The sequence below is a fragment of the Leptodactylus fuscus genome, chromosome 5 (genome assembly GCF_031893055.1).
Source record: "Leptodactylus fuscus isolate aLepFus1 chromosome 5, aLepFus1.hap2, whole genome shotgun sequence".
Classification (NCBI taxonomy): domain Eukaryota; kingdom Metazoa; phylum Chordata; class Amphibia; order Anura; family Leptodactylidae; genus Leptodactylus; species Leptodactylus fuscus.
This window is the reverse complement of record NC_134269.1, coordinates 106639221-106664433: the sequence shown is the minus strand read 5'-3', so window position 1 is coordinate 106664433 and position 25213 is coordinate 106639221. Positions and strand designations below refer to the sequence as shown.

Genomic DNA, 25213 nt, shown 5'->3' with positions numbered 1-25213 from the left:
GTTTTTGCTGTAATTCGGAGAATACGTGAGACTTTTGTGTTGAATGTAATTTGTATTTCAGCTGCTATACGGTGTTGTGAGAAACTGTACATAGTGTGTTTGGGACAGAGATATTTCAAGTTTATATTCTTGGATATACGACATTGTATGATTTGTTATTTCCGCCAGTACATGTAAGTTTTGGGCACAGGATACTCTTGAGCAAGCCACATAAAGTTGTCCATGTGAGAAGCCTGGTGTGGCCAAATGTATTCCTGCTACTTTCAGCGTTTGTCCTTGGGATTTATTAATGGTCATTGTAAAAGGCAACTTAAGCGGAAATTGCAGTTGTTTGAATTGTAATGGGAAATTATGTGGTATAATTGGAATGCGTGGGGTTAACACACTGTCACCTTTAGCTGCTCCTTTAAGAATAGTGGCTTCAATGATATTTGTTCCTAGTTGTGTGACACATAGCCTTGTGCCATTACACAATCGGGGTGCATCGAGATTACGCATGAGTAGAACAGGGACGCCAATCTTCAGTTCTAGTTTATGTGAAGGGACGCTGGGTAATTCTAAGATGGGCAGTAAGGCAGATTGGTGACATTATTATCGACCGTTACGTGTTCGTGGTGTGTTGAAACGGTACATCGGTGACTTTGGCTCATAAAACCACAGCAAAATTTGCAACCAAAACGCTGTGTTAACACAACGTGGTGCTTCAGCCTTAGGCCTCCTTCACACAAATAGCACGGATATGGTTTTCACTGACCTATAGATTAAAAATAAATTGACAGGGCTGCAAATACGGACAGGTGTAGGAAAGGTATAGGACAAATATAGGACCTGCTCTATATTTTACAGCTCAATTTGTCCCGGACACACAGCAGCAAAAACAGGATCTATGTGTATGGGCCCATTAAAATGTACAGGACCAATTGTAGATAAAAGTCTGGCCCTGTGCATGACAGTTTAGTAACTCCATGTGCCTCTTCTTAATAGCAATTAACCCCATGATGTCGCTCACATTAACCCTTGTGTAAGAGTTACTGATATGTGAGAGACTTGGAGGTAATAATTAAGTATCTTCATTATTGAGGTCTTTTATTAGTACCTCCATATGTCTCACATATTAGTAACCTTTATATGAGGGAACACAGGGGTTAATATGAGGGACATGATGGGGTTTATTCCTATTAATATGAGGCACACAGGGGTTAATATGAGGGACATGATGGGGTTTATTCCTATTAATGTGAGGCACACAGGGGTTAATATGAGGGACATGATGGGGTTTATTCCTATTAATGTGAGGCACACAGGGGTTAATATGAGGGACATGATGGGGTTTATTCCTATTAATGTGAGGCACATGGAGTTACTAAACTAAACTAATAACCCCAAATGCCTGACATTAATGAGAAAAGGAACTAAAGGAAGGAACCTGTGTGTTTCTTACTTGCACTTTGCTAGCAGCTTCCTCTCCTCCTCGGGGAATCTTTGCAGGATGCAGACCACTATAGCAGGCAGAGACCTGAGAGATTAAGCTCCACCCCCTGGGTTTCCTGCACCCCTCTCAAAAGGGAGTGTCCTTATGCCTCAGCTCTAGCAGAGCACTGAAGGGATGCTCGGACTTCATTTAACTCTTGCAGGTCCTGTGCTGCTGGCGTGCCAGTGAAATATGGCAGGAGTGCCACTCTTGGCACGTGTGCCAGGGGTTGCTGACCTCTGCTGTAGAGGGTAATATGAATTTTGTGGCTTGCTATGGTCCAAAGTGTGTGAGATTGCAGAGATAGTGATGCGAGTTTGGGTTTTGTGGGGGTCCTGTGAAAAACGTATGTGCGCTATTGTGACGAAAAGTAGCCTATTGCGCAATCCAGTGTAGTAACTATGTTTGCGGAAAATTGCAGTTTAATCAGTGAAGCGGGTTTTGCGTGATTGAGGAACAAACATCCAAACACACAAACATCCAAACTCACAAACTTTAATAGGATAGGATTTATGTGGTGCCAGTTTAATATAAATCTTTAAAATAGTATATTATATAACCTATCACCATATCTGAGGTGCTCAAACTAGTTTAAAATGCAGAAAAACATTTCAAAAAACATACGTTTTCCCTAGAAACTCTGCAGTATCTTACAGGCCTATCTGTAAATTAGAAAGCGTACAGACAGAGCCAGATAATCACAAACCAAATTCACCATAGCAGTGCACACTGTATGAGATTTGGCAAAACTTGCAAGTTAGACACCCTTAGTTTACTTTAGGCCACAGTTCCTCAAAGGGTGCATTCACACTGAGGAAAATGGCGCTGAATTTGGAGTCAAATCCTCGTCCGATTCAGCGTTGAAAAAAAAGCCTCCCACTGACTTTAATGGGTTCCTTGCCCATTGAAGTCAATGGGAGGCTTCTTTTTTTTTTTTTTCAGCGCTGAATCGGACGAGGATTCCACACCAAATTTAGCACCATTTTCCGCCATGTGAATGCACCGAAAGTCTGCTACACGCACACCAGGAAGAACACCCCCTCCTTGTCCAAGCAGTTTTGAAGAGTTTAATGCAAGTGCACGTATATAAAATTCATCATCCTTGATCAATGTAAGGCTATGTTCACATCATGATTGTTCTACTCTATTAATACGAAAATACCACATCTGTTCTATGATGGATACAAACAGCACTCCACACATCTGCTTACTACAATAGGATCCATTGGGTTTCCATCATTTTACCAGCCAAAATAACGTAGTATGCTGTGCTATTTTGTCCAATTTTTGACAATCTACACAGGTGTGAATGTAACCTAAAAGTACTGGGTGGAGAAAAGTATAATATTTACAGCGTATCAAACACGACAGTACCCACATCAGTTTGATACAACAAAAAGGATGTTTAGCAAACTTAACATTTTCCCCCACAATAGTGGCAAAAATGTCCAAGAGACAACAATTCATCTACGGTCAGTTCTCCACGTGATTTCTGTTGTAGTGTCAAGTAAACTAATTACCAAACAAAAGAACAAGGACATGAACTAAATCTAGCCGTCTGTCTAGTCTCTGCCAAATCCAATCCACAATTTACCATACAACCTAAAAGACAGGTGATAAACATATGGTCATTGGGTCTTGGGTCAGATTGTCAAGCACTGTATGGCGGCTTTTCTTTACCAGTCTCACAAGAATTAAAGTAGTGGTGCCATATCTATGAGGATGCTGCACCATTCAGACAGATGTATAAGGTAACACCTTTCTTGTCATCGCAGGATACCCAACCATTGGACCACCACAGATCAGAAACTGATCACCTATACTGTAGATGGGTAATAAGTTATACATTTATTATTAGCCAATAGCTGCCATTACTTAACTACTGGAGAGGTGGTAAATGTAACATCAATGGAGGCTCAACCCCTGGACCACACCGATCACTAGAACAAGAAGCAGCACAATTGTGACAAAGAGGCATATGAAGCATCCAACATATACAACTCTACTCCATTTAAAGAGGCTCTTTCATCACTATTTTTCTAGCCCCTCTGTTCTAAAATATTGATTTTTGCTAGTTTAAGCACAGCTAGGCTCTCTAGTGTAAGGTAGATAGTACTCGGCTGGAGCAGAAACACAGGGACTGCCCACCTGACAACTGTGCGAAACGAACAGCAACAGCTGTGGTCTGGTCCAGGCTAGAGACAACAATTCCAGCAGCGCAGGAGTTATTGATGGAGGCTAAGAGTTGGAGGTGAAAGAAACAGCTAAGAAATCTAGAATGTGACACAGAAAAGTCGCCAGCAGCAGATGTAGCTCCTCTTCCTATATTAGGAACATGGAGACAGCACAGATTGGTTGCCAGGGACAACAAGGCTACTGTTACCAATATTAAGTCCACTGTCCAGAGAGAGCCTGTGTACAGGACATAACCCGGCACATCCATAGGAGAAGTGTCAGGGACAGTCAGAGCAGCACGTATAAGAACCATACCGCAGAATAGACCACCTTCTGCCAACACAGAGCTCCAGCCTGCACCCTGGCACAGCTAGCACCGCCTCCACACCGGCCAGCACGAGTGTGTGTAAACAGAGTGTACAGTGTACACAGAGTGCAGGAGATGTGCACACCGGCACACAGCGCAGCAGATACTCACACAGCTCGGAGTAGCGGTGGGCTCCCCGGCACAGCTGCTGCAGGTACCTATGCAGGACATCGGTGAGCAAGTCGCAGGCGGTGACCTGCACGGAATCCCAGCCCAGGGCTTGGCAGATCTGCGCCACCGACACCCGCAGCAGCGAGCGCGAGTAGCTCTCACACATCCCGATTTATCCCGCGCCCATCACACGCTCAGGAGCCTTGGTCTCTCCGATTTTCTCCCGGCTAACCGCACGGCCCCTTCCGCGCTCTCACTCTTGCCGCCATCTTGGCCTTTCCTCTTGCTTAGCACAGGCAGCAGTCCTCGCCAGTCCATCCCTGAGCTGATCGATCAGCAACTTCCGGTTCCAATCTGTTACTCTGGCATCAGCCATTTCTACAAGAAGGAAGCGTTATAATGAGGAGGAGTGCCTAGAGTTTCTGTTATGACGCTATCGGTCACCATTTTGGTTCAGGGCAAGTGCCAGACGCCGGTGAAACATTCGATATACGAGCAGATACAATACAGCAGCTTACAATATTACTCCATCACCAGCTGCACTCATAACAGAAAAACGTAATGTAACCATGGTGTATGAAAGTGAAATGATACGTTTATTTGGGGAAGCTTTATAAGGAGGCTCTAGTACCCTGTTGGGCTGTCTGTAGCCTGGATACAAGATGAAATATGGTTGGGTATGGAGGCATACAGTTTCCATATTGTATTCTGTGGCACATTTGCCCATACTCATAAGTTGCCAATGCTGGTGTCCTAGCTGATCCTATAAATACTCGATCAGCGGTAAATCTGATGGCGGAGAAGTGTTGTGATCTGGGGGAAACCCTGGAAAACCCTTGCTGTATGTATGAGTGGATTATCTTGCTGAAAAATGCCAGTTATAAGCCATGCCATAAAAAGCACCACTTGTGGCCATAGGATGCCCTGCACATATCACTACTACAAGTGACCGACTGTCATATATGATGCCTCCCCGGATCATCCCACCCACCACAAAGACTCCATTCTCAAATCCAACTGTTACTAGATCTAAAACAGAACCGCGATTTGTTGCTAAAGACGATATAGCTGAAGTCTGTAACAGTCAAGATTCTTGTTCATGACATCATTTTAAATTATGGCAGCTGGATGTCAAAGGCATGTGACATAATGGGTAGCGGGACACCGAATTTCCTTCTAAGCGCCTGGAATTGGACAGGTGTGTAATGAAGGTGGCAGCTGTATCTGGATGGTGACAAAAAAAAACTGTAGGAGCTGCTCATGCTTGTTAGCAGCCAAACAATTTTCTGTGCTGGTGGTCTGTCAAGGTCACCTGGAGTCTGTTTGCCATATATGTGCCATCATAGCTCCTAACAGCTAGGCCATAATGGGATAGACGGTGGACAATTAGTCAAAACAACCATTATGCTTATCTCAGTCTATTGATTTGTCCCTTCTTAACCCCTTCCCGCCGATGGCATTTTTTGATTTTCGTTTTTCGTTTTTGACTCCCCTCCTTCTAAACCCCATAACTTTTTTATTTCTCCGCTCCCAGAGTCATATGAGGTCTTAATTTTTGCGGGACAATTTTTTCTTCATGATGCCACCATTAATTATTCTATATAATGTACTGGGAAGCAGGAAAAAAATTCAGAATGGGGTGGATTTGAAGAAAAAATGCATTTCTGCGACATTCTTACGGGCTTTGGTTTTACGGCGTTCACTGTGCAGCCAAAATGACATGTCCCCTATATTCTGTGTTTCGGTACGGTTCCAGGGATACCAAATTTATATGGTTTTATTTACATTTTGACCCCTAAAAAAAATTCCAAAACGGTGTTAAAAAATTTTTTTTCTAAAAGTCGCCATATTCCGACGGCCATAACTTTTTTATACATAGGTGTACGGGGATGCATAGGGTGTCTTTTTTTGCGGGGCCGGGTGTACTTTTTAGTTCTACCATTTTCGGGAAATGTTATTGCTTTGATCACTTTTTATTCAAATTTTTATCAGAATTAAAACAGTGAAAAAACGGCGGTTTGGCACTTTTGACTATTTTTCCTGCTACGGCGTTTACTGAACAGGAAAAATATTTTTATAGATTTGTAGAGCGGGCGATTTCGGACGTGGGGATACCTAACATGTATATGTTTCACAGTTTTTAACTACTTTTATATGTGTTCTAGGGAAAGGGGGGTGATTTGAACTTTTAATACTTTTTATATTTTTTTATATTTTTTTTTACTTTTTTTTTTTATTTTTTTTTTGCATTTATTAGACCCCCTAGGGGTGTTGAACCCCAGGGGGTCTGATCACTAATGCAATGCATTACAATGCTAATGCATTGCAATGCATTGCAAAAAAGCATCATCTCTTTTGCAGGCTGTATACACCAGCCTGCAAAAGAGAGAATTTGCAGACCGGCTTTGAGCCTTTAACAAGGCTCCCGGCTGTCACTGCAACATGACGTCGGCCCTGGAGCATGCTCCAGGAGCCGGCGATCCTTGCCAAAATGGCGGCGCCCATGCGCCGCCGGGAAAATGGCGCCTCCGGCGCCTTTGACAGCAGCGCCGGAGGGGTTAATGCCTCCGATCGGTCCGGGGACCGATCGGAGGCATTAGAGCCGGTTGTCTACTGCTTAGAGCAGTAGACACCCGGCGGCTATGGCGGCCGCCCGGCTCCCGGGCGGTCGCCATAGTTACAGACCCGACACGCGCCGTACTATTACGGCGCATGTCGGGAAGGGGTTAAAGGGGGTTTACCACCTCACTGCATCTCACATGCACCCCTTCCAATTTGAAAAAAATCAGTTTGATTCCAAAATGGGGGCTTTCAAAATGGCTGTCATATTGGACACTACCCCGCACAGATTTGCCCCTTCCCCTTTGACCTTGCCACATAGAGGATGGTGTTCCCAACCACCATTTTACATTTAGTTGTCTCCATGATTTTGAATCACCACGTATATATATTGTGAGAAAGTGACAGGCAGAGTACTGGAGTCACAGTATATCTCCCCCAGATTCCTGACCTATGTGTAGTCCAGTGCGGGTTTTGAGTAGGCCTCAGCCCCAGGTTTGGGTCCTGAGGCTCGTTACTGGCCCATAAAAGACTACAGAGCTCTGTGGCTCAGTGCACAGCTTGGGAGAAGTCGTCGTCGGTCGTCGGTCGTCGGTCGTCGGTCGTCGGTCGTCGGTCGTCGGTCGTCGGTCGTCGGTCGTCGGTCGTCGGTCGTCGGTCGTCGGTCGTCGGTCGTCGGTCGTCGGTCGTCGGTCGTCGGTCGTCGGTCGTCGGTCGTCGGTCGTCGGTCGTCGGTCGTCGGTCGTCGGTCGTCGGTCGTCGGTCGTCGGTGGCCAAACTGGTGCTTGTTGTGTTTTGCTTGATCGTCTGGCCACATGTAAACCACACATACAGTAAGCCTTATTCTGTATTAGTTAGAGCTTGGATTAGCAGGAGTTCTGTTTTGCCTGAAGTTAAAGAGGACCTTTTATGGGTTTGGGCACAGGCAGTTCTATATACTGCTGGAAAGCCGACAGTGTGCAGATTTCAGTGCACTGTCGCCTTTCCTGATCTGTGCCCCGGGTAAAGAGCTATCGGTGCCGGTACTGTTGCTCTTTAGTCAGAAGGGCGTTCCTGACAGTCTGTCAGGAACATCCTTCTCCACGGCAGCGCCTATCGCGCTGTACAGTGTGAGCGGGGAGGAATGCCCCCTCCCCTCCTGATAATACTCGTCTATGGACGAGTACTGTGAGCAGAGGGAGGGGGTGTTCCTCGCTGCTCACACAGTACAGCGATATAGGCGCTGCCGTGGAGAAGGATGTTCCTGACAGCCTGTCAGGAACGCCCTTCTGACTGTAAAGAGCAACAGTACCGGCACCGATAGCTCTTTACCCAGGGCACAGATCAGGAAAGGCGACAGTGCACTGAATTCTGCACACTGTCGGCTTTCCAGCAGTATATAGAACTGCCTGTGCTCAAACCCATGAAAGGTCCTCTTTAAGGCTGTGTTTATTTTGCTTATTTTTGTACCTGATCTGAAGGTTTATTTCACAGTTTTTACTAAATAAACCTGTTTGTACCATATTTTGTGTCCCTGTCTGTGACTGGTTGGGTCTGCACCATTGCAGCTACCGAGCTACCTTCCCCACAATATATACCCACACTTGTGCAAGAGTCCCGTTCCTGCAGCTAATCAGGTATGAAATCTACTTTACTTTATGTGCAAATTGGGTAACAATGGAGGCATATAAGGGGGTCAGGTGTAATGAGTGCATTAGCTAAAGATGCCATTCTTAAAATGAATTTGTCAGTATGACTTGGGACGCTAAACACTTTTGGACCAGAGGTGTTTGGTGTTAATCCATCTGTGTCCACACTGAAAATAAAAACCCTTATACTCCCTATATCCTCCCAAGGCCGTACTACCTGCATTGCACTGCAAAGGTGTTGAGAACACCAAAGATTAGTCAGAAGAAACTTTAAAATGTTGGCACGGATGTCTTTACAACAGGGTGATTGTGGGTGGTTTATTGTCCCAAACTGACCTGCTCTGTCAAATTGACCCTTCACACAGAGTTTACGCTCCGTGTATTCTGTCCATTTTACACATGTAAAATGTAGTTAGCCATTGAGTTCAATGGCATGTTCGTATAACGTGCGTCTTTTTGCAAAAAGACACGCATTATATGAACATGCCATTGAACTCAATGGCTAACTACATTTTACACATGTAAAATGGACAGAATACACTGAGCGTAAACTTTGTGTGAAGGGGCCCTAAGGGTGATTGGCTACTTAGTTACCAAGGTTAAAATCTAGAGACTTCAAAAGAGGGCCAATAGTATTTTTTTTCCCATCACTTAGGGTGGCTAGTGTAGTGTACTTGAGATGGTTTGTGTGGATGGGTTTATAGGTGTGTAATCCTGTATATATTGGTGTAGCCTGAAGCATCTCCTCCAGAATCCTTCCTGTCGGTTGCAACAACCTTGTATTCTCTGTCAATACAGCTATATAGCACTGCTTCATTGATCTACACTTCCCAGCTGTTACTGGGGGGAGCTGAACCTGTCAAAACGTAAGTAATTCATGTAGTGCAAGGATAGAGCAGGTTTGCCGGAGTTACATAGTAATATGGAATTTGGACAAGGGACATTTTAGGCAGGGTTCACACACAGTTAAAGTAGGCCATAGAGCCAATTCCACATGGCAAAACTACATCCTGTAAATTGCCATTTTAAAGGGGCTCTATCATTGGGTTGTTAATTTTAGCTAAGCACATACTTCCTTATGCTTTAGAAAAGCTATTCCACACCTATATTTTGTATGTAAATTGCCTCAGTGGCTTTTGAATAAGTCAGTTTTTATTCATATGCTAATTAGCTTCCAGCCAGCACAGGAAGTTCCCAGCAGCCCTGCTCTCTGCTATTCTCTCCTATCTAAACAGGAAGTAGGAAGTCCTCATTAGCATCAGCCTGTGCTGTATACACCCATAGGAAACAATAGGCAGAGGGTGCACCGAGAGACTAATTAGCATATGAATAAAAACTGGCTCATTAAAAAACCACTGAGGCGATTTACATACAAAAGGTAGGTGTGGAATAGCCTTTCTAAAGGCTATGCAAGTATGTGCTTAGTTAAAAATTACTTTTCCCAATGATAGAGCCCCTTTAAGGCTAAGGCCACTTTTTGCAGAAAAGTAGTTTTTTTTTTTTTTGTTTTTTTGTTTTTGTTTTTTTAGGGCTAGTTCACACGTAGGCAAAGGGGCGGATTTTGACAGCGGATTTCGCTTCAAAATCCGCCCCTTTACAATGGTGGTCTATGTAGACCACTGGGCTTTTTTTTTTTCCGCTAGCGGCTGGCTGCCGCTAGCGGAGAAAAGAAAGGACATGCCCTTTCTTCAGGCGGAAGCCGCGCGGCTTCCGCCCCCGGCAGCTCCCTCCTATGTCGGCTCATTCATTTGAGCCGACAGCGGAGGGGAAAGCCACGACCGCGATGGTCGCAGCAGGCGGGTTTTGACAAGAGAGAGACGCGGCTCAAGAAAGGCTTAGATGTCTTCTTCGCCCCGCCGTTCGGGTTCAAATCCCGTTTTCCATCGGTATGCAAATGAGTTCTCTCACAGCACTGGGGGTGTCCCCAATGCTGCGAGAACTCTCGCCGCCTCAATCTTCTTCTGTAACGTAGTCTTTATAAGTCTTCTTCCATCTTCTGTGCAAGCGGCCATTTTTCTTGTGGGCGCGGGCACGCGCAGTCGGCTCTGCCCGAGGCCTACAAGTTTCACCACCTACGCCAGAGGAAGACGCATGAAGATGACGGTCCAGAAGAAGATGGACGCTGTGCTGCGAGAGAACTCATTTGCATACTGACGGAAAACGGGATTTTAACCGAAGGGTGCCCGGAGAAGACAATGAAAGGTAGGAGAAGAATAGCCTGCCTTAAGGCTATTCCAACGTGTCAACAACAACAAAAAAAAGTTTTTAATGGTAGAATCCCTTTAACCAAAGCCAGGAGTAGACTCAGAAGGCAAAAATTGCTTCCTTTATATTTCCCATTCCTTCTGTAGCCACAGTTGGCTAAAAACAAACAAAATCTCTTTCCAATGTGGGGCCAGATTTTTTTTTTTTTGCCAAAGCCAAGAATGGCTACAAATGGAATAGGAAATATGTAAGAAGCTGTTAGAGTAAGTTCACACCGGGTTTTTTGATCTGGAAACTGAGGCAGAGGCTGCCTCAGGTTCCGGACCAAAATACGAGTAGCTGTGGCTGGATGCCGGCATCAGGATCCAGTCACACACTCCGCTTCCGATTAGGCCCAAATGAATGGGCCTAGTCGGGAGGGAGCGTCTTCAGGAGGATGTCACGAGGTGAATCCGCCTGAAAGAATGAGCATGTCGCTTCTTTTTCTTGTTGATTTCAATGGGAGCCGTCTTTTTGGTCAGGATTTTGAGGCGGATACAGCCTCAAAATCCTGACTAAAATACCCCGTGTGAACTTACCCTTATAGTTCTCTATATTTGCCCAATCCACTACTAGCTTTGGCTCAAAAAACTGCAGAAAAATCCTCAACTAAAAATCTGCTTTTCCACAACATAGGGAATTAGCCTAAATCTAAGGCCCCACAATGTGGAAATGTACCTTTTTTTTTTTTTTTTTTTTTTGCTGCAGAAGTTCTTATACCTTTTGCTCAATCCAGCCCTGGCTTTGGCTCAAAACCCCCCGCAGCAAAATCTGCAACAAAAGCTGTGTTTCTGCAACGTGAGGTTTTGGTTAAAGGTGTATTTGTGCTGGGCAGCGTTATCTGAGAAAAATTTAATAAACTTATTTTTAATTGCTTTACTAGGAGAATACCAGAGAACATTTTGAAAGGTTACCCATGGAGGCATTGGATGTTAGTCTCCTCTAGCTGTATCATATGTCAATACATCACCACGTTATGGGGTGAAAAAATGGGCAATGTAAATTAAAATGTGTAATTATGTAGATAGTTTTCTGCTCCTACAGGATAAGCTGTATCTCTTATGAGAAATGACTGTGACCTGACTAGTAGTGTTGCAAGACAAAAAAAAAAAATAATTGCAGGAACTATTAAACATCACTACTTGGTTGTATCTTTCCCAAAATGATAAAGCCATACTTTGGTTATAGTCTTTAATGGAGTTGAGATATGCACCTTTAACCTTCATCTTACAGTTTATATAGCTATTGTAATAATTTGGTCAGTAGAGAGAATGGAAAGACTTGCACCTCTTATGTTTTGTTTCAGAAATACTGATGTAAAGTACTGATCTAAATACTGTGTTTTACAGTACCAGCTAAGGGAGCGTTCACACTACCGTCGGTGTCCGACAGGTAGTGTCCGCTCCTAGTGTCCGCCTAAAATCTGGCACGGACATTAGGAGCGGACACTAGCTGTGTCCGTGACACCTGTCATTCACTTAAATGGGCATCGGGTGCGTTCTTTTGCACTCCGTGCCTGTCCTTCCCTGTCCGCAAGTGAAGATGTCCGACTTCTCAAGCGGACAGAAGAACCCTGCATCCAGTCTCAGCTTTATGGGTTTCCGTCTTCTGCCCGAGAAACTGGACAGGAGACAGAAGCACGGCAGTCAGTGTCCACCCATGAGCATCTTCTGGTCTCTGCGGCGAAAGTGTTTTTTTTTTTAACCGGTCACAAAGTCCTGCATACCCGACTTTGTGTCCAGTAAAAAAATAAAATAAAATTTGCTGCAGAGAGGAAGAAGATGCTCATGGGCGGACACTTTGCAAATCTATTCAAGTGAATGAATTTGGTTTGAAAAGTGACTGACGGTTTCTGTCTCCTGTCCAGTTTTTCGGGCAGGAAATGGAAACCTGCAAAGAGGAGACCGGGCGCAGATGTGAACCCGTACTCAGTGAAATGTAAATTTAAATTCAGTCTCTTAATTCTTGGCAGTGCAGTAATAGCAAAACCCAAGCAAGGAATTAATCAATGTCACAGTTACCCCAAAAGTGACTGGTGCCCAGAAACTGGATTTGGCTTTAGTTGCACTTGGGTACACAGTGTTACCACCCAATAGACTCCCACTAAGGATGATGCCCCACGTTGCAAAAACGCTGCTTTTTTTTTCCCCATCAAAGGCAAAAAATGACTACAAAACGAATGGGAAATAGGAAATGTATAGGAAGCTCGTATACTTCTATTTTCTGCTCAATCCACTCCTGGCTTTGGTTAAAAAAAAAACAAAAAAAAACCTGCAACAAAAAAAAAGCTTTGCTTCTGCAATGTGGGGCTTTAGCCTAAGGCTGGGGTCCCCACGTTGTGGAAACGCAGCTTTTTTGTTGCATATTTTGCTGCGTTTTTCTGAGCCTAAGCCAGGAGTGGATTGATCAGAAGGGAGACGTATAAGAAGCTTCCTATATATTTCTCATTCCTTCTGTAGCCATTTTTAGCTTTGGTTGAAATAAACCACAGCAAAATCTGCAACAAAAACTCTGCATTTCTGCAACATGGGACCTCAGCCTTAGGCCTCCTGCACACAAATGGCATGGATGTGGTTTTCACTGACATATACATTAAAAATGAATTGACAGGGCCGGAAATGCAGACAGATATAGGGAATGTATAGGACAGATATAGGGGATGTATAGGACAGATAGAGGACCTACTCTATAATTTTCAGCTCTTCAATTTGGCCCAGATACACTGCCACAAAAAGAATGGCTGTATATACATGTCTATTGACATATATAGGTCTGTACTTATATGCACAGTTGTGAATAAAAAGTCTGGTCATGTGTGTCACAGTTTAGCAACTCCGTGTGCCTCATATTAATAGCAGTTAGCCCTATCATGTCCCTCAAATTAACCCCCTGTGTGCTTTACATAAGGGATACTGATATGTGAGACATATGGAGATAATAATTAAGTAAATATCTTCATTATATAGTACCCCATATGTCTCAAAGTTATTAACATTATGTGAGCCACACAGGGGTTAATGTGAGGGGCATGATGGGGTTAACTGCTATTAATGTGAGGCACATGGAGTTACTAAAACTAAAGTAATAACCCCAAATGCCTGACGTTAATGAGAATAGTTAGTAACACACACGTACCTGGTGTTGTCTTTACTTTCACTTTGCTCAGCTTGCTCTCCTCCTCCTCAGGGCTGCAGACGGCAGGAGCTCCTCACGTGTAACAGCAGGTCCAGGGAGCCCTTATCCTGTGCAGTGAGAGGCTCACCTCTGATTGGTGGGCAGTGAGAGAAGGGGGCATGTCCTACACCTCAACTCTAGCAGAGCACTGAAGGGATGCTCTCTCTCAATTTAATGCATGAAAGTCACAGGCTGCCTGCCGTGCCAGCAAAATATGCCTCGCGTGCCAGGGGTTGCCGACCCCTGATCTAATATGTATAGGAAGGTGATGTATATGAATGGCAGATCATGTAGATGGATTAGAGAGCTTTTCTTCGTCCAAAATGTGTCATCCAATAAAGACTGGATTTATCAATACCCTCTTGAGGAGTGACCTGCTGTGTGTACGCCACTACAAAGTTTTTTTTTTTTCCTTTAAGTATTTATCCCATATTGGGTCTTTCAGGAGTTTTACCTAGTAGTGACATATCAGGTGCTTATCAAGTGTGTATACAGCTCTACATCTAATTCGCTTTCTGCTACCTTAGACTACTCCTTACTGCTCTGCCAATTTATTACACATGCACTGCATAGCTAAACGTGCATGTATACGGGTTGTCAAGCAAGATCACGTAGCTACCAGCTTCCGTGTGTCCAGCCAGCTTTAGAGTGTCTCTCCTAGAATTATGCTTCAGGTGTAACTATACTGTCACACACTGTGCAGTGAAGAATGTCCAGTTGTAGAGATGAGCGAGTACTATTCAAAACTCCCGTTTCGAATAGCACACACCCATAGGAATGAATGGACGCAGCCGGTACGCAGGGGGTTAAGCGACCGTCCGCCAGCAGAGCCGGCCGCTTCCATTCATTCCTATGGATGCTTGCTATTCGAAACGGCCGTTTCGAATAGTACTCGCTCATCTCTATCAGGTTGTCAAATTATTTAGCACCAAATGTAATAGCATCAAATGCACAGGAACAGGTAGGCATAAAGAGAAAAGATTCCCAAACAGTGGGCCACACAGAAAAGGTATGCTGTCAGTTTTACCTTTTGGAGGACATGACAGGTCCTCTGGGGACCAAGTACAAACAAAGATCATGTTTTAAATACAAATCTTTGCCATGTTGAGTATCAAAGAAACACACCGCTGAAAAGCAATACAATAATTCCACGTAAGCAGTTTATTGGAATATAATTTACAAATGTTGGTTTTCTTCACAAACAAACCAATCCCTTGAGACACTTAGATCCAGACAAATTGCAAGCTGATGGTACATTATCTGAAACACAGAAGGATGTTATATTAAATACAATTAAAAAAACGGAATATTTGAGAGATGGCAACCATAGCAATATAAATAAAAGTAGAGAGGATAGTATATTCAATTAAAAAAAAAAAAAAAGTTTATGCAATATATATTATATAGCAGAGATTAGCAGCAGTGTGACAGATTTTACACAATTCTTTAATGATGGAATACTCCCTGACCCCATCAATGATTGGTATGAAGAAATGTTACATGGTAGATCATTTATCTTGAAGGACTTTATGTAATGCTACATCAGCAGACAAAAATATTCATAACCAACTTCCTACAAATGTTACATGGTTTGGAAATGTTTGGTTCCCATTAGAAGTGTTATACTTTAAAGAAGATGCTTGCAGAGATTTTTCTTTTTGCATAAAGTCGTCAAAAACGTGTAATCCTGTCTGTGCATCTTTGGGAAGATCCCATGACTATTCCAGTACGGTCTACAGCTTTACACAGCTAACTGCAAAGGGTACCAGCACACATCATCTGGTTGGGTCAGCAATGTGGGGGTGGGCATGTTGTCTTGGTGGGAGAGTTGTGGCCATACACATCTTACATATACAGGACTGTCCCAACCCTCCCTTGTCAACATGAATGATACCTAGTTTTTAAGGAAGAGAAGCTCATGGTATCTTTGCCCACTGAAAACATATGTACACTTGGAGTGATGGTACTTGTGTATGGGCGAGTTGGGATGAGTAGCTCTTGGCTAAGGAGGAATATTTGGGAGTCTCAGTTTCTGTGACAAAGCATACATAAGCATTTCTCTGGTAAGAAGACCCTTCCCTGTTTTCCTTGTTAAAAAAAGAATGATTGTGTCCACTCTAACACTGGTGTGAATTGAGACCAATCATTACCTGCCAAACGTTTCAAGCTTGCAATGGTTTCATCCCCTGGTAAAAATGTTAGAAACAAAACAAGCAAGTTAAGGCACACCATGCAAAGTTAAACATAGGTAAGTAATATAGGGTACATCCTTTAAAGGGATTTAAAGTGGGCTACCGGTTTGTGAGATTCTCTTTACATGCAGACCACAGCAATGACTATAGCATTCAGCACTCAAAACAAAATCATAAGAATAAATGGCAAAGTGTACATTTACTTACATTGTAGATTAGTTTAATATCAAAAGGGGATTTCTAGGACATAAATATTGATGAGCAGTACTTGTAAGGGCAGTCCCACACAGTAAAGTCTGCAGTAAAGTCCCACAAGGCTGAATCTGGGCAGAATTGGTGGCGGTCTGAGCTCCCATTTACTTCAGTTTTGGTGCTGGCGATGCGCAAATGCTGTACTTTGGCAATTTCTAGGACTCCAATGAATGAAAGCGCCAATCACCACCAGTCTTGCCCAAATTCGGCTTAGCTGTGCTCAGGTTGAGTGTGGAGCGGGACAAAGGTCCTGCAGACTTTACTTCATGGGACAACTCCTTTAATACAGATCATGAATATCAGATTGGGAGGGGTCTGACACCCAGGACCCAATAAATCAGCTGCTGGAAATGACAACTGGATAAGCACCATGACTCACATTCACTAGTCACATGACCAATTTACAGATCACTCCTGTTCAAGTGAATAGGACCAAGCTGCAATACCAAGCACAGCTGCTGTACAATGTATGACGCTGTGCATGGGAAGCAGTGAAGAGGCCACAGAGCTCACCTAAACAGTGCAGTCTCTTCAAACAGCTGATCTGAGGGAGTGCTGGGTGTTGAAGAACCCCAGCAAAGATTGATGACATGTCCTTAGCATACATCATCAATATTTAAGTCCCAGAAAAGCCCTTTAAGGTTAAAACATCCAAGTGAGCAATTCATGCAACATGTTACTGTTATAGAAAATCTCAAATGTTCCACCAAACAGTCCAAAATCCTGTTTTATATCAGACAATAGATTAGGCTTTTGGAGACAACCATGTACTTACAGAGCGGCAGCACCAGAGATGATCTCAATAAGCTCCTTGGTGATGACGGCTTGACGGGTACGGTTGAAAGTCAATGTCAATTTGTCAATCATCTCGGCTGGGGGAAAAAAAAAAGAAAAAAAAGCTCCATTCAAACTTTGCACATGAAGGATGTATTAAAAGAAAATGTTACCCTCACCACTACTTACAAGCATTCTTGCTGGCATTGTCCATAGCAGTCATCCTAGCACTCTGCTCACTGGTAGTGGATTCTTTCAGTGTGAAGTAGATGATATTAGCCAAAGTAAACTCTTGGTAATTTCTTAATACATCTGCATCAATGTCATCATACACTGTGATGCTCTCTGGAAGAAGAAAAGTGAATATACAAAACATGCAAACATAAATGAATTTGCATGTACCCATCTAAAGTCATCGAAGACTACTGCCTGCAGAATGTGGCCCTTGCAGTGACTAGACCGCTATGGGTTCTGCTTTAACCACCTATGAAACAGCTTGTTTTGAGAGGGGAAACAGCAGTCAACCAGAGAAAATTTGTACTATTACATATAATATGAAGAATGTTTTAAATATCCAGTACTAAATCTGCTATATGTGTAATGAAATGCCATCACAGCACATTACCTCCTATCAACAGATGGGGGCTGCCACTCCACCAGAGACAGCTGAATGCTGTACTGCGGCTATCCCCACCAATTTCCATTAAGATGAACATTATGCATTTACAATCTGCTGTTCCATTTAAACTGGGATGCAACTCAGTTTTCAGGATTAGCTGGGAACCCAACCACCAACTCCTATTCTTCTACAGTCTGACTTTAGACTCTCATAAATGTCTTGACAACCATAATCGGATAGAAGCAGTAAAGCTCCTATAATTCATTAAAAACTAGTATATCTAATTGTACAATACTGATAACTGTATAATATAATTTGAAATAGTAAGTCATTTTATTTTGAAGCATCGGTAACTTTTTTTTCCCCCCAATTGACTCCCCTCAAAACTGGCCCAACTCCAACAGCCTTGCACTGGCCTACCATTTTCTAGGAACTCCAAACAAAAATAGCTTTGCGTTTCAAGGCAGTACAATCAAACATAAAACCTGACTTTTTTCCCCAATAATATTTTTTATAATATTAAATTAACCAATGAATGACCGCTATGGTTATTCAACCACAGGTTTTTGATTTATGTTTATACCAAGTATAAAATGGATTTTTTTAAAATATGATTTTAACCAGAAACCTAATCTATGTGCCCACCAATTAAAGATAAATAAATGATTACCGGCATTTGCAACCGTGTCAAGGGAAAAGAATGGCTTTTCATCAGTCTTGTAAGAGATCACAGACCTATAAGAACAAAAATAGATCAGTGCAAGCTCATATTGCACAGCAGTCAGTGTATTGTCACTCTCTATACCTGAATCTATTGAAAACCACAGAGCCTAGGTCAAACTCATAGCCAGAGTTCAGCAGCTCTGAAGCAATCACAGATGCGTCACCAAAGGTTGGAGGTTTTCTGCCAACTTCCTTGAAGGTCAAAAGGAAATGATCACTGTGAGTCCTTCAATGAGAGAAGACAATGGTCATTAGACTTTGTTTAATGAAAATGTATACCACTGCGGTCAAACACTCATACGTATGGATAAAAATGTAGAAAACAGAAGTCCTCTAATTAAAATTGTAAATGACAATATTTAAAAGAAAGTTCTAAGTCTGATATCTTGTTTTCTAGGATATAAATACTCATGACCTATACTTATGGTAAGATCCTCAAATCAGTGCTGACCAGAGAGCCCCAAAACAATAGACTGATATCAGCAGACAGATCTTGGCATAGTGTAGAGTTACTGCATGTCAGCTCCCAGTTCCTTACAAGGGAGACGAGCAATTCCCTAATAAACCTGTAGCATTAGAATCTCTCCCTTCAGAACTGGGCAATCCACTATCACAACACTAAACATACAGTATAATTCTTTCCAGTATATTTTCTGTGTGTTTAGGGTTAATCCTGGTTTTGGGTTTAGTGAAAAACACTGATCACATCTGCCAAATGTGAATAACGCATACAGATTAACAACTTGGTGCAAATTAATGCACATCACTGTTATTCCTCCATTCAGTCTTAAAGCATAAGCCATGTGCAAAGGCAGTACATTTTATCTTCCAGAGTCAGCAAAAACAAAGCAATATTCACATTTTTCCATTATCAACACATTATTTGGACTTTGTCACAGATTTCATTCATTGTAACAAAATGGGCAAGGCTATGGCAAATTCTGCATAAAGGAAAAAAAAAAAAAAAGTAGGATATCCCTTTAAAAGCTCAAGCAGTTCTTCCTGCTTTGTATGCCTGGGGTTCAATTAAATACAATGTACTATACTTTAGTTGCAAATTATATAAAAAAAATGCTGCAAATAATCATCAGGCGCACTGCCGCAGGGGAACATGGCCTTAAAGAGAGCCTTCACATTGATCTGGAACACTAAACTGCCAACAGGTCCTTATAGACTGGGAGTTTAGAGTTTCAAATGCATGTGCTTACATTACACTCACGTAGAAAGAAGTCTGAGGAGTCTCATTGGACTCATCTATGATACTCCCAGAGCCTGCACAATTCTTCAGTGAAGCAAAGGATGTATGCTGCAGCCTCACTGAGCAAGTGCTAGCGGTATGGGGCATGCGCACTCCTCTTACTTCAGTGAAGAACTGTGGCAGAGTGAGGAAAACAGCGACAGGGCGAGTATAAAGCCTTTTTATTACAGGCACAGATGGCTTTGAAACAGGGGGATTTGGGACACTAAACACTGTTCCATAAGGACCTGTGGGTGGTTTGGGGTCTCAAATCACCCTGACAGATTCCCTTTAATGTCCCCTCTTAATTTGTTATTTCTTTGTCATATTGTATTGTCAAATACTGTCTGTTCATGTACCCTCTTAGGCTAGATTCACATCACGTTTGGAAATCTAATCTGCTTAAAAAAAAAGCAGTTACCCACGGGTCCATACACTATAATGGGGTCCACGCAGTTTCCACCCGAAAAGGGCAAAATGCAGTTCTTTTCTCTCTGCATTTTTCAAGCGGAGAGAATGGAATCCTTGTACGGAGAAACAACACTGGTGTGAACCCAGCCCGATTTGTAAGGTGCTGCAGAATATGTTACCGCTATATAAAGTTGTTATTATAACATCCTTAAAATAGTTTCTAAAATGGCTGTTGCAGGAATATCTTTTATTATATATTTTTGGAATCCTATTTAACCAATTATATAATACACATACCCCATCACTTGTAGACTTGTGACTTTGTATCACTGAGCATAACATAGTTAATAAGCTTGAAAAAAAGACACAGGTTTCACCAATAATTCTATAGGATTGATCCTACCCAACTCCAAATTTGGCATCTAGAATAAATCCCTGAATCCGTATCTCACCTGTAAAGCTCTATTTCCTATAGTTTGTAGTTAGATTCATTATAACCCTCAATGTCCTTTGTTATTCGATAACCAGCTAGCCCCTTCTTACATATCGGCCTTTACTACCTCCTGGGTGAAACATTCCATAGTCTGACTACTCATCTTCATGTTCCTTAGTCCTTTGCATATTTCTGGGGCAGAATAAATTATCTGTCAGTTCTTTGTACTGACCTCGCTATCTTTATACATGTAAATCAGATCATCTGAAGATTTGTTTAGGCTCACATTACAAGAGAGCCCTTCCATCCCATATCATTTAGTTGTCTGCTTCTGAACCCTCTCTAGCTCTCTGAAAATAACCTAATCCCATATTTGACATGTGGTCTTACAAACTGCAAGCAATAACTAGAATCACCTTTTATGTGTTGGAGTGAACTTTTTAGGTCTGCCATTTTAAAGAATTATTTTTTCCCCGCAGTGATACATGTGACTGCACCTATCTCTCTTCATACAAACCTCTGAAGTAAGCCTCGCAGCTTGTCCCCAATTCCAACAACCTTAACTTCTTTCCCGCTGTCAGAAAGAGCGGAAATTTCATGTTTAATGGCTTTCGCCACTGAGGTATGAATAGCACCACAAAGGCCTCGGTCGGAGGACACCCCAATAATAAGATGCTTCTTCTTGTCTTCAGGAGCCTTAATCTCAGCTTTGTCATACAAGGCTAAGCAAAAGAAAAAAAAAAAACAATATGTTTATGTACATCCTGTATTATAGTAAATGAAAGCTGAAAATATTACAGAAAATTACAATATTTAAGCACCCGCATCTTATGACAGCCAAGGTATTACAATTCATGCAGTTCTCTGCTTTAGTTTACCTAAAGCTCCAGTGCCATACACTCTGGCTGGTTTCAGCTCTCGTTCCGCTCTGGAATACTTGGCTGCTGCCACCATCTTCATGGACTTTGTGATCTTCTGGATATTTTTGATGGATTTCAATCGCCTGGTAACTAATAAAACAGAACAATCAGTCAAACTCAATAGCAACAACTACAGCTATGATCATGTTTCTAAGAGTTGACAGCAGGAAGAGTGTAACATGCAGCGCTATTCCTGCCACCAAAGTGATGGAACACCACACCATTGGGATGGGTCATATAGGGATTCAGCATAGTGGCATGGCTTACATAATTAAGAGAAGCCACAGTGCACATCTGTACAGAGCCTTAAAATTAAAGTGGGGCATGAATATACACTCACCGGCCACTTTATTAGGTACACCTGTCCAACTGCTCGTTAACACTTAATTTCTGATCAGCCAATCACATGGCGGCAACTCAGTGCATTTAGGCATGTAGACATGGTCAAGACAATCTCCTGCAGTTTAAACCGAGCATCAGTATGGGGAAGAAAGGTGATTTGAGTGCCTTTGAACGTGGCATGGTTGTTGGTGCCAGAAGGGCTGGTCTGAGTATTTCAGAAACTGCTGATCTACTGGGATTTTCTCGCACAACCATCTCTAGGGTTTACAGAGAATGGTCCGAAAAAAAAAAAAAACATCCAGTGAGCGGCAGTTCTGTGAGCGGAAATGCGTTGTTGATGCCAGAGGTCAGAGGAGAATGGCCAGACTGGTTCGAGCTGATAGAAAGGCAACAGTGACTCAAATAGCCACCCGTTACAACCAAGGTAGCCAGAAGAGCATCTCTGAACGCACAGTACGTCGAACTTTGAGGCAGATGGGCTACAGCAGCAGAAGACCACACCGGGTGCCACTCCTTTCAGCTAAGAACAGGAAACTGAGGCTAGAATTTGCACAAGCTCATCGAAATTGGACAATTGAAGATTGGAAAAACGTTGCCTGGTCTGATGAGTCTCGATTTCTGCTGCGACATTCGGATGGTAGGGTCAGAATTTGGCATCAATAACATGAAAGCATGGATCCATCCTGCCTTGTATCAACGGTTCAGGCTGGTGGTGGTGGTGTCATGGTGTGGAGAATATTTTCTTGGCACTCTTTGGGCCCCTTGGTACCAATTGAGCATCGTTGCAACGCCAAAGCCTACCTGAGTATTGTTGCTGACCATGTCCATCCCTTTATGACCACAATGTACCCAACATCTGATGGCTACTTTCAGCAGGATAATGCGCCATGTCATAAAGCTGGAATCATCTCAGACTGGTTTCTTGAACATGACAATGAGTTCACTGTACTCCAATGGCCTCCACAGTCACCAGATCTCAATCCAATAGAGGAGCATCTTTGGGATGTGGTGGAACGGGAGATTCGCATCATGGATGTGCAGCCGACAAATCTGCGGCAACCGTGTGATGCCATCATGTCAATATGGACCAAAATCTCTGAGGAATGCTTCCAGCACCTTGTTGAATCTATGCCACGAAGAATTGAGGCAGTTCTGAAGGCAAAAGGGGGTCCAACCCGTTACTAGCATGGTGTACCTAATAAAGTGGCCGGGGAGTGTAAAATGTGTGTGTGTATATATATATATAATTTATTTATAAAGGAAAATAGTAAAACAAAGAAGGGGTGATGACATGTTCTGCAATTTCCACCAAGTCCTGTAAAGGTGAGTAGATCCTTTTACTACTTCCACTACAGAACTTCAATGGCATCTTCATATGCATGTCCACCATAGTGACACTAGGTGTTGTAGATGCAACCTAGCCTTGCACTACAAGGAAATGCAGGATGTACATCTTACTGCCTTTTAGGAGTATATGGCGAAGACACATCTGCAAGCTTTGGTAGGGGCGGTCTATTGTAAAGAATAGTGCCACTGTCCCCGTGACTCTTCAGTTGTACTTAGCATACTGTGTGAGCTACATTATAAGGTCACTTTACTCATTATAATGAATCAGATTGTTTATCTATAGCAGGCTATTCCCCAGCAGTATCTAAGTCTTGGTGGTGGTTTAGGGGACTCAAATGAAGTGATGATTCACCTTAAAGGGATTGTTTGACCTATTACATCTCTCCCTTATCCTGTGGATAGGGAATAAGTATCAGACTGCTGCAAAATCAGACAGATGGGCACCCCATTGATCTGGAGAATAGATCCTATAAGCCCCCTTTAATGTTTGATGTGTATGGAGCACATACGTGACCAGTGCTCCATTAAGTTCTTAGTGGCTACAGAGAACGCAATCCTACAGAAATGAATGAAGCACTGCTCAAACACATACACTATACTCCATTCACATACGATAGAACAGACAAAGGAACATCTGGCTTTGTTCTTCCTATAGCTGGGGATTGACAACCGATACTCCCAGGGATTTATAGGAGATAAAGGTCATAAGTGGCAGAACATTTTTCATCTTCCACTAGGATAGCAGAAACTGACTTGTGTGTTGCAGTTATCGCATTCTCTACCTACATAATTAAAAATGAAGGCCATTTTCTTAGGCTACAGATTTTTGCAGAAAATTCTGCACAACCCCCGAAGTACAGTAGATTTCCAAAAACTCCCAATAAAAAGCTCAGAGTCTTAAAAGGCTCAGTGTCTGACATGTACTGTCCACCAAAGTGACAATTCCGGCCCCTGCAGTAACAGGACACATCAAATGTCACTTTGGGACAAGTTCTATACACCAGGTTATCCTTTCATGTTCTATTGTTAACCCCTAATGTATAAGTGTAGCAGCAGTGTGAGATCTTTCACAGAAAACTAAAATAACCAATGAAAAGTCATTGAAACATTTTTCAATAACTTTTGATATTTTTTTGTTTTCTTCTGTAATAAGACATCACACTGCTGCAGTTAAGGTTAGCGCTGCTACATCTGTATGTCTGTCTCTTGAAATGACCCCCATTTGACCCAGATACTCACTGTCCTTCAAAGTTGCCATGTTCCTGACTTGACCCCTAAAACACATAAAGCAAGATATTAAGCAGTGATCACATACCAGCTATCATCACATCGTGACTGGGTAAGGGTCACCTGTTACACTATGGAGGGCAGAGGGGGCAAATAACTCCAAGAAGGTGATCAGGGCGAATCTAGGAGTGCAAGGCCACGTAGGTCGGGCAGATGACATACAGGGCTTGAGGAGCTGCTCAGCTTTTTCATACCCCAGGCTGGCCTGTACCCGGGGTGAGAATTCTGCCCCTACTCAGGAGGAAGTGGGTGCCAATCTAATGATATGGGGTGCCGTACAATGCAGAGGTACGGGATAGACGCCGAATGCCCAGCACTCCATATACCCGGCCAGTGGACGTCTTCCCTCCACTCACTGCTCCTGACACCTTGAAGTACAAGGGCTGGCCGCGGCCTACTCTCTGCCACCCGGCTTTTGTAGAATAAAGCCGCCCACTGCCATCCACTGCCGCCAGCTCTCCCTCTCTTCCCCATGTTCCTTGTGCACCATCCAGAATGACTGATATTCATTAGCACAGAAACTTACCATTGTGGCTGATAGATGAGGACGCTGCTGCGGGACAACATGGTGACTGCAGGCAAGGTCAGACAGCGCAGTAGGCGCATGCGCCGCAAGTAACCTTAGCAGAGCGGGGAGAGGGCGGAGACCTCGCGAGATCTGTCAAATGTCCTTCGCTGTCTGGTGACGCCATGTTTGACGCTGGCAATATTTCTCTATATGCAGACACTTTGACACATGGGTATATCCGAGCAGGGATGGAACTTTCCTAAGGCAAAATCTGTGACACATGATATTCATAGCACCGGTCTCTACGGATGAGGAACAGGGAGCACTGACTATCATATGCAAAACGAAGATAGTTAAAACTTTTGCTGATCAATACTAAAACTCAAGGCCAATTCTAAGAACAAAGCTTTAAAACCCGCGAATTCTCAGTCATATGGCG

The 25213-nt window shown here is 43.0% G+C and overlaps 2 protein-coding genes across 5 annotated transcripts in view; both read right to left on the bottom strand.

Annotated features, from left to right (window-relative positions):
* Nucleotides 1-4443, bottom strand: part of TAF3 (TATA-box binding protein associated factor 3) — an 82066-nt gene extending 77623 nt beyond the window's left edge. For both annotated transcript variants that reach the window (XM_075273940.1, XM_075273941.1), the window contains exon 1: nt 4125-4443. In XM_075273940.1, the coding sequence (XP_075130041.1) occupies nt 4125-4290 (166 nt within the window). In that variant the 5' untranslated portion in view covers nt 4291-4443. The remainder of the gene's footprint in view (nt 1-4124) is intronic.
* Nucleotides 4444-14867: 10424 nt separating this feature from the next.
* On the bottom strand, nt 14868-24885 carry ATP5F1C (ATP synthase F1 subunit gamma). 3 transcript variants are annotated; one of them, XM_075273964.1, is made up of 10 exons: nt 24793-24885; nt 24219-24253; nt 21249-21380; nt 20888-21092; nt 18372-18515; nt 18237-18301; nt 17137-17292; nt 16949-17045; nt 15880-15915; nt 14868-14989 (listed from the first exon to the last, which is right to left on the bottom strand). In XM_075273964.1, exons 1-9 carry the CDS (start codon nt 24870-24872, stop codon nt 15909-15911), a joined length of 921 nt encoding a protein of 306 aa, XP_075130065.1. In that variant the 5' UTR covers nt 24873-24885; the 3' UTR covers nt 14868-14989; nt 15880-15908. The 3 variants fall into 3 exon arrangements, with proteins under 3 accessions (XP_075130065.1, XP_075130067.1, XP_075130068.1); XM_075273966.1 differs by lacking the exon at nt 15880-15915; XM_075273967.1 differs by lacking the exons at nt 14868-14989; nt 15880-15915 and having other exon boundaries at nt 16945-17045.
* Between the last annotated feature and the right edge of the window lie 328 nt (nt 24886-25213).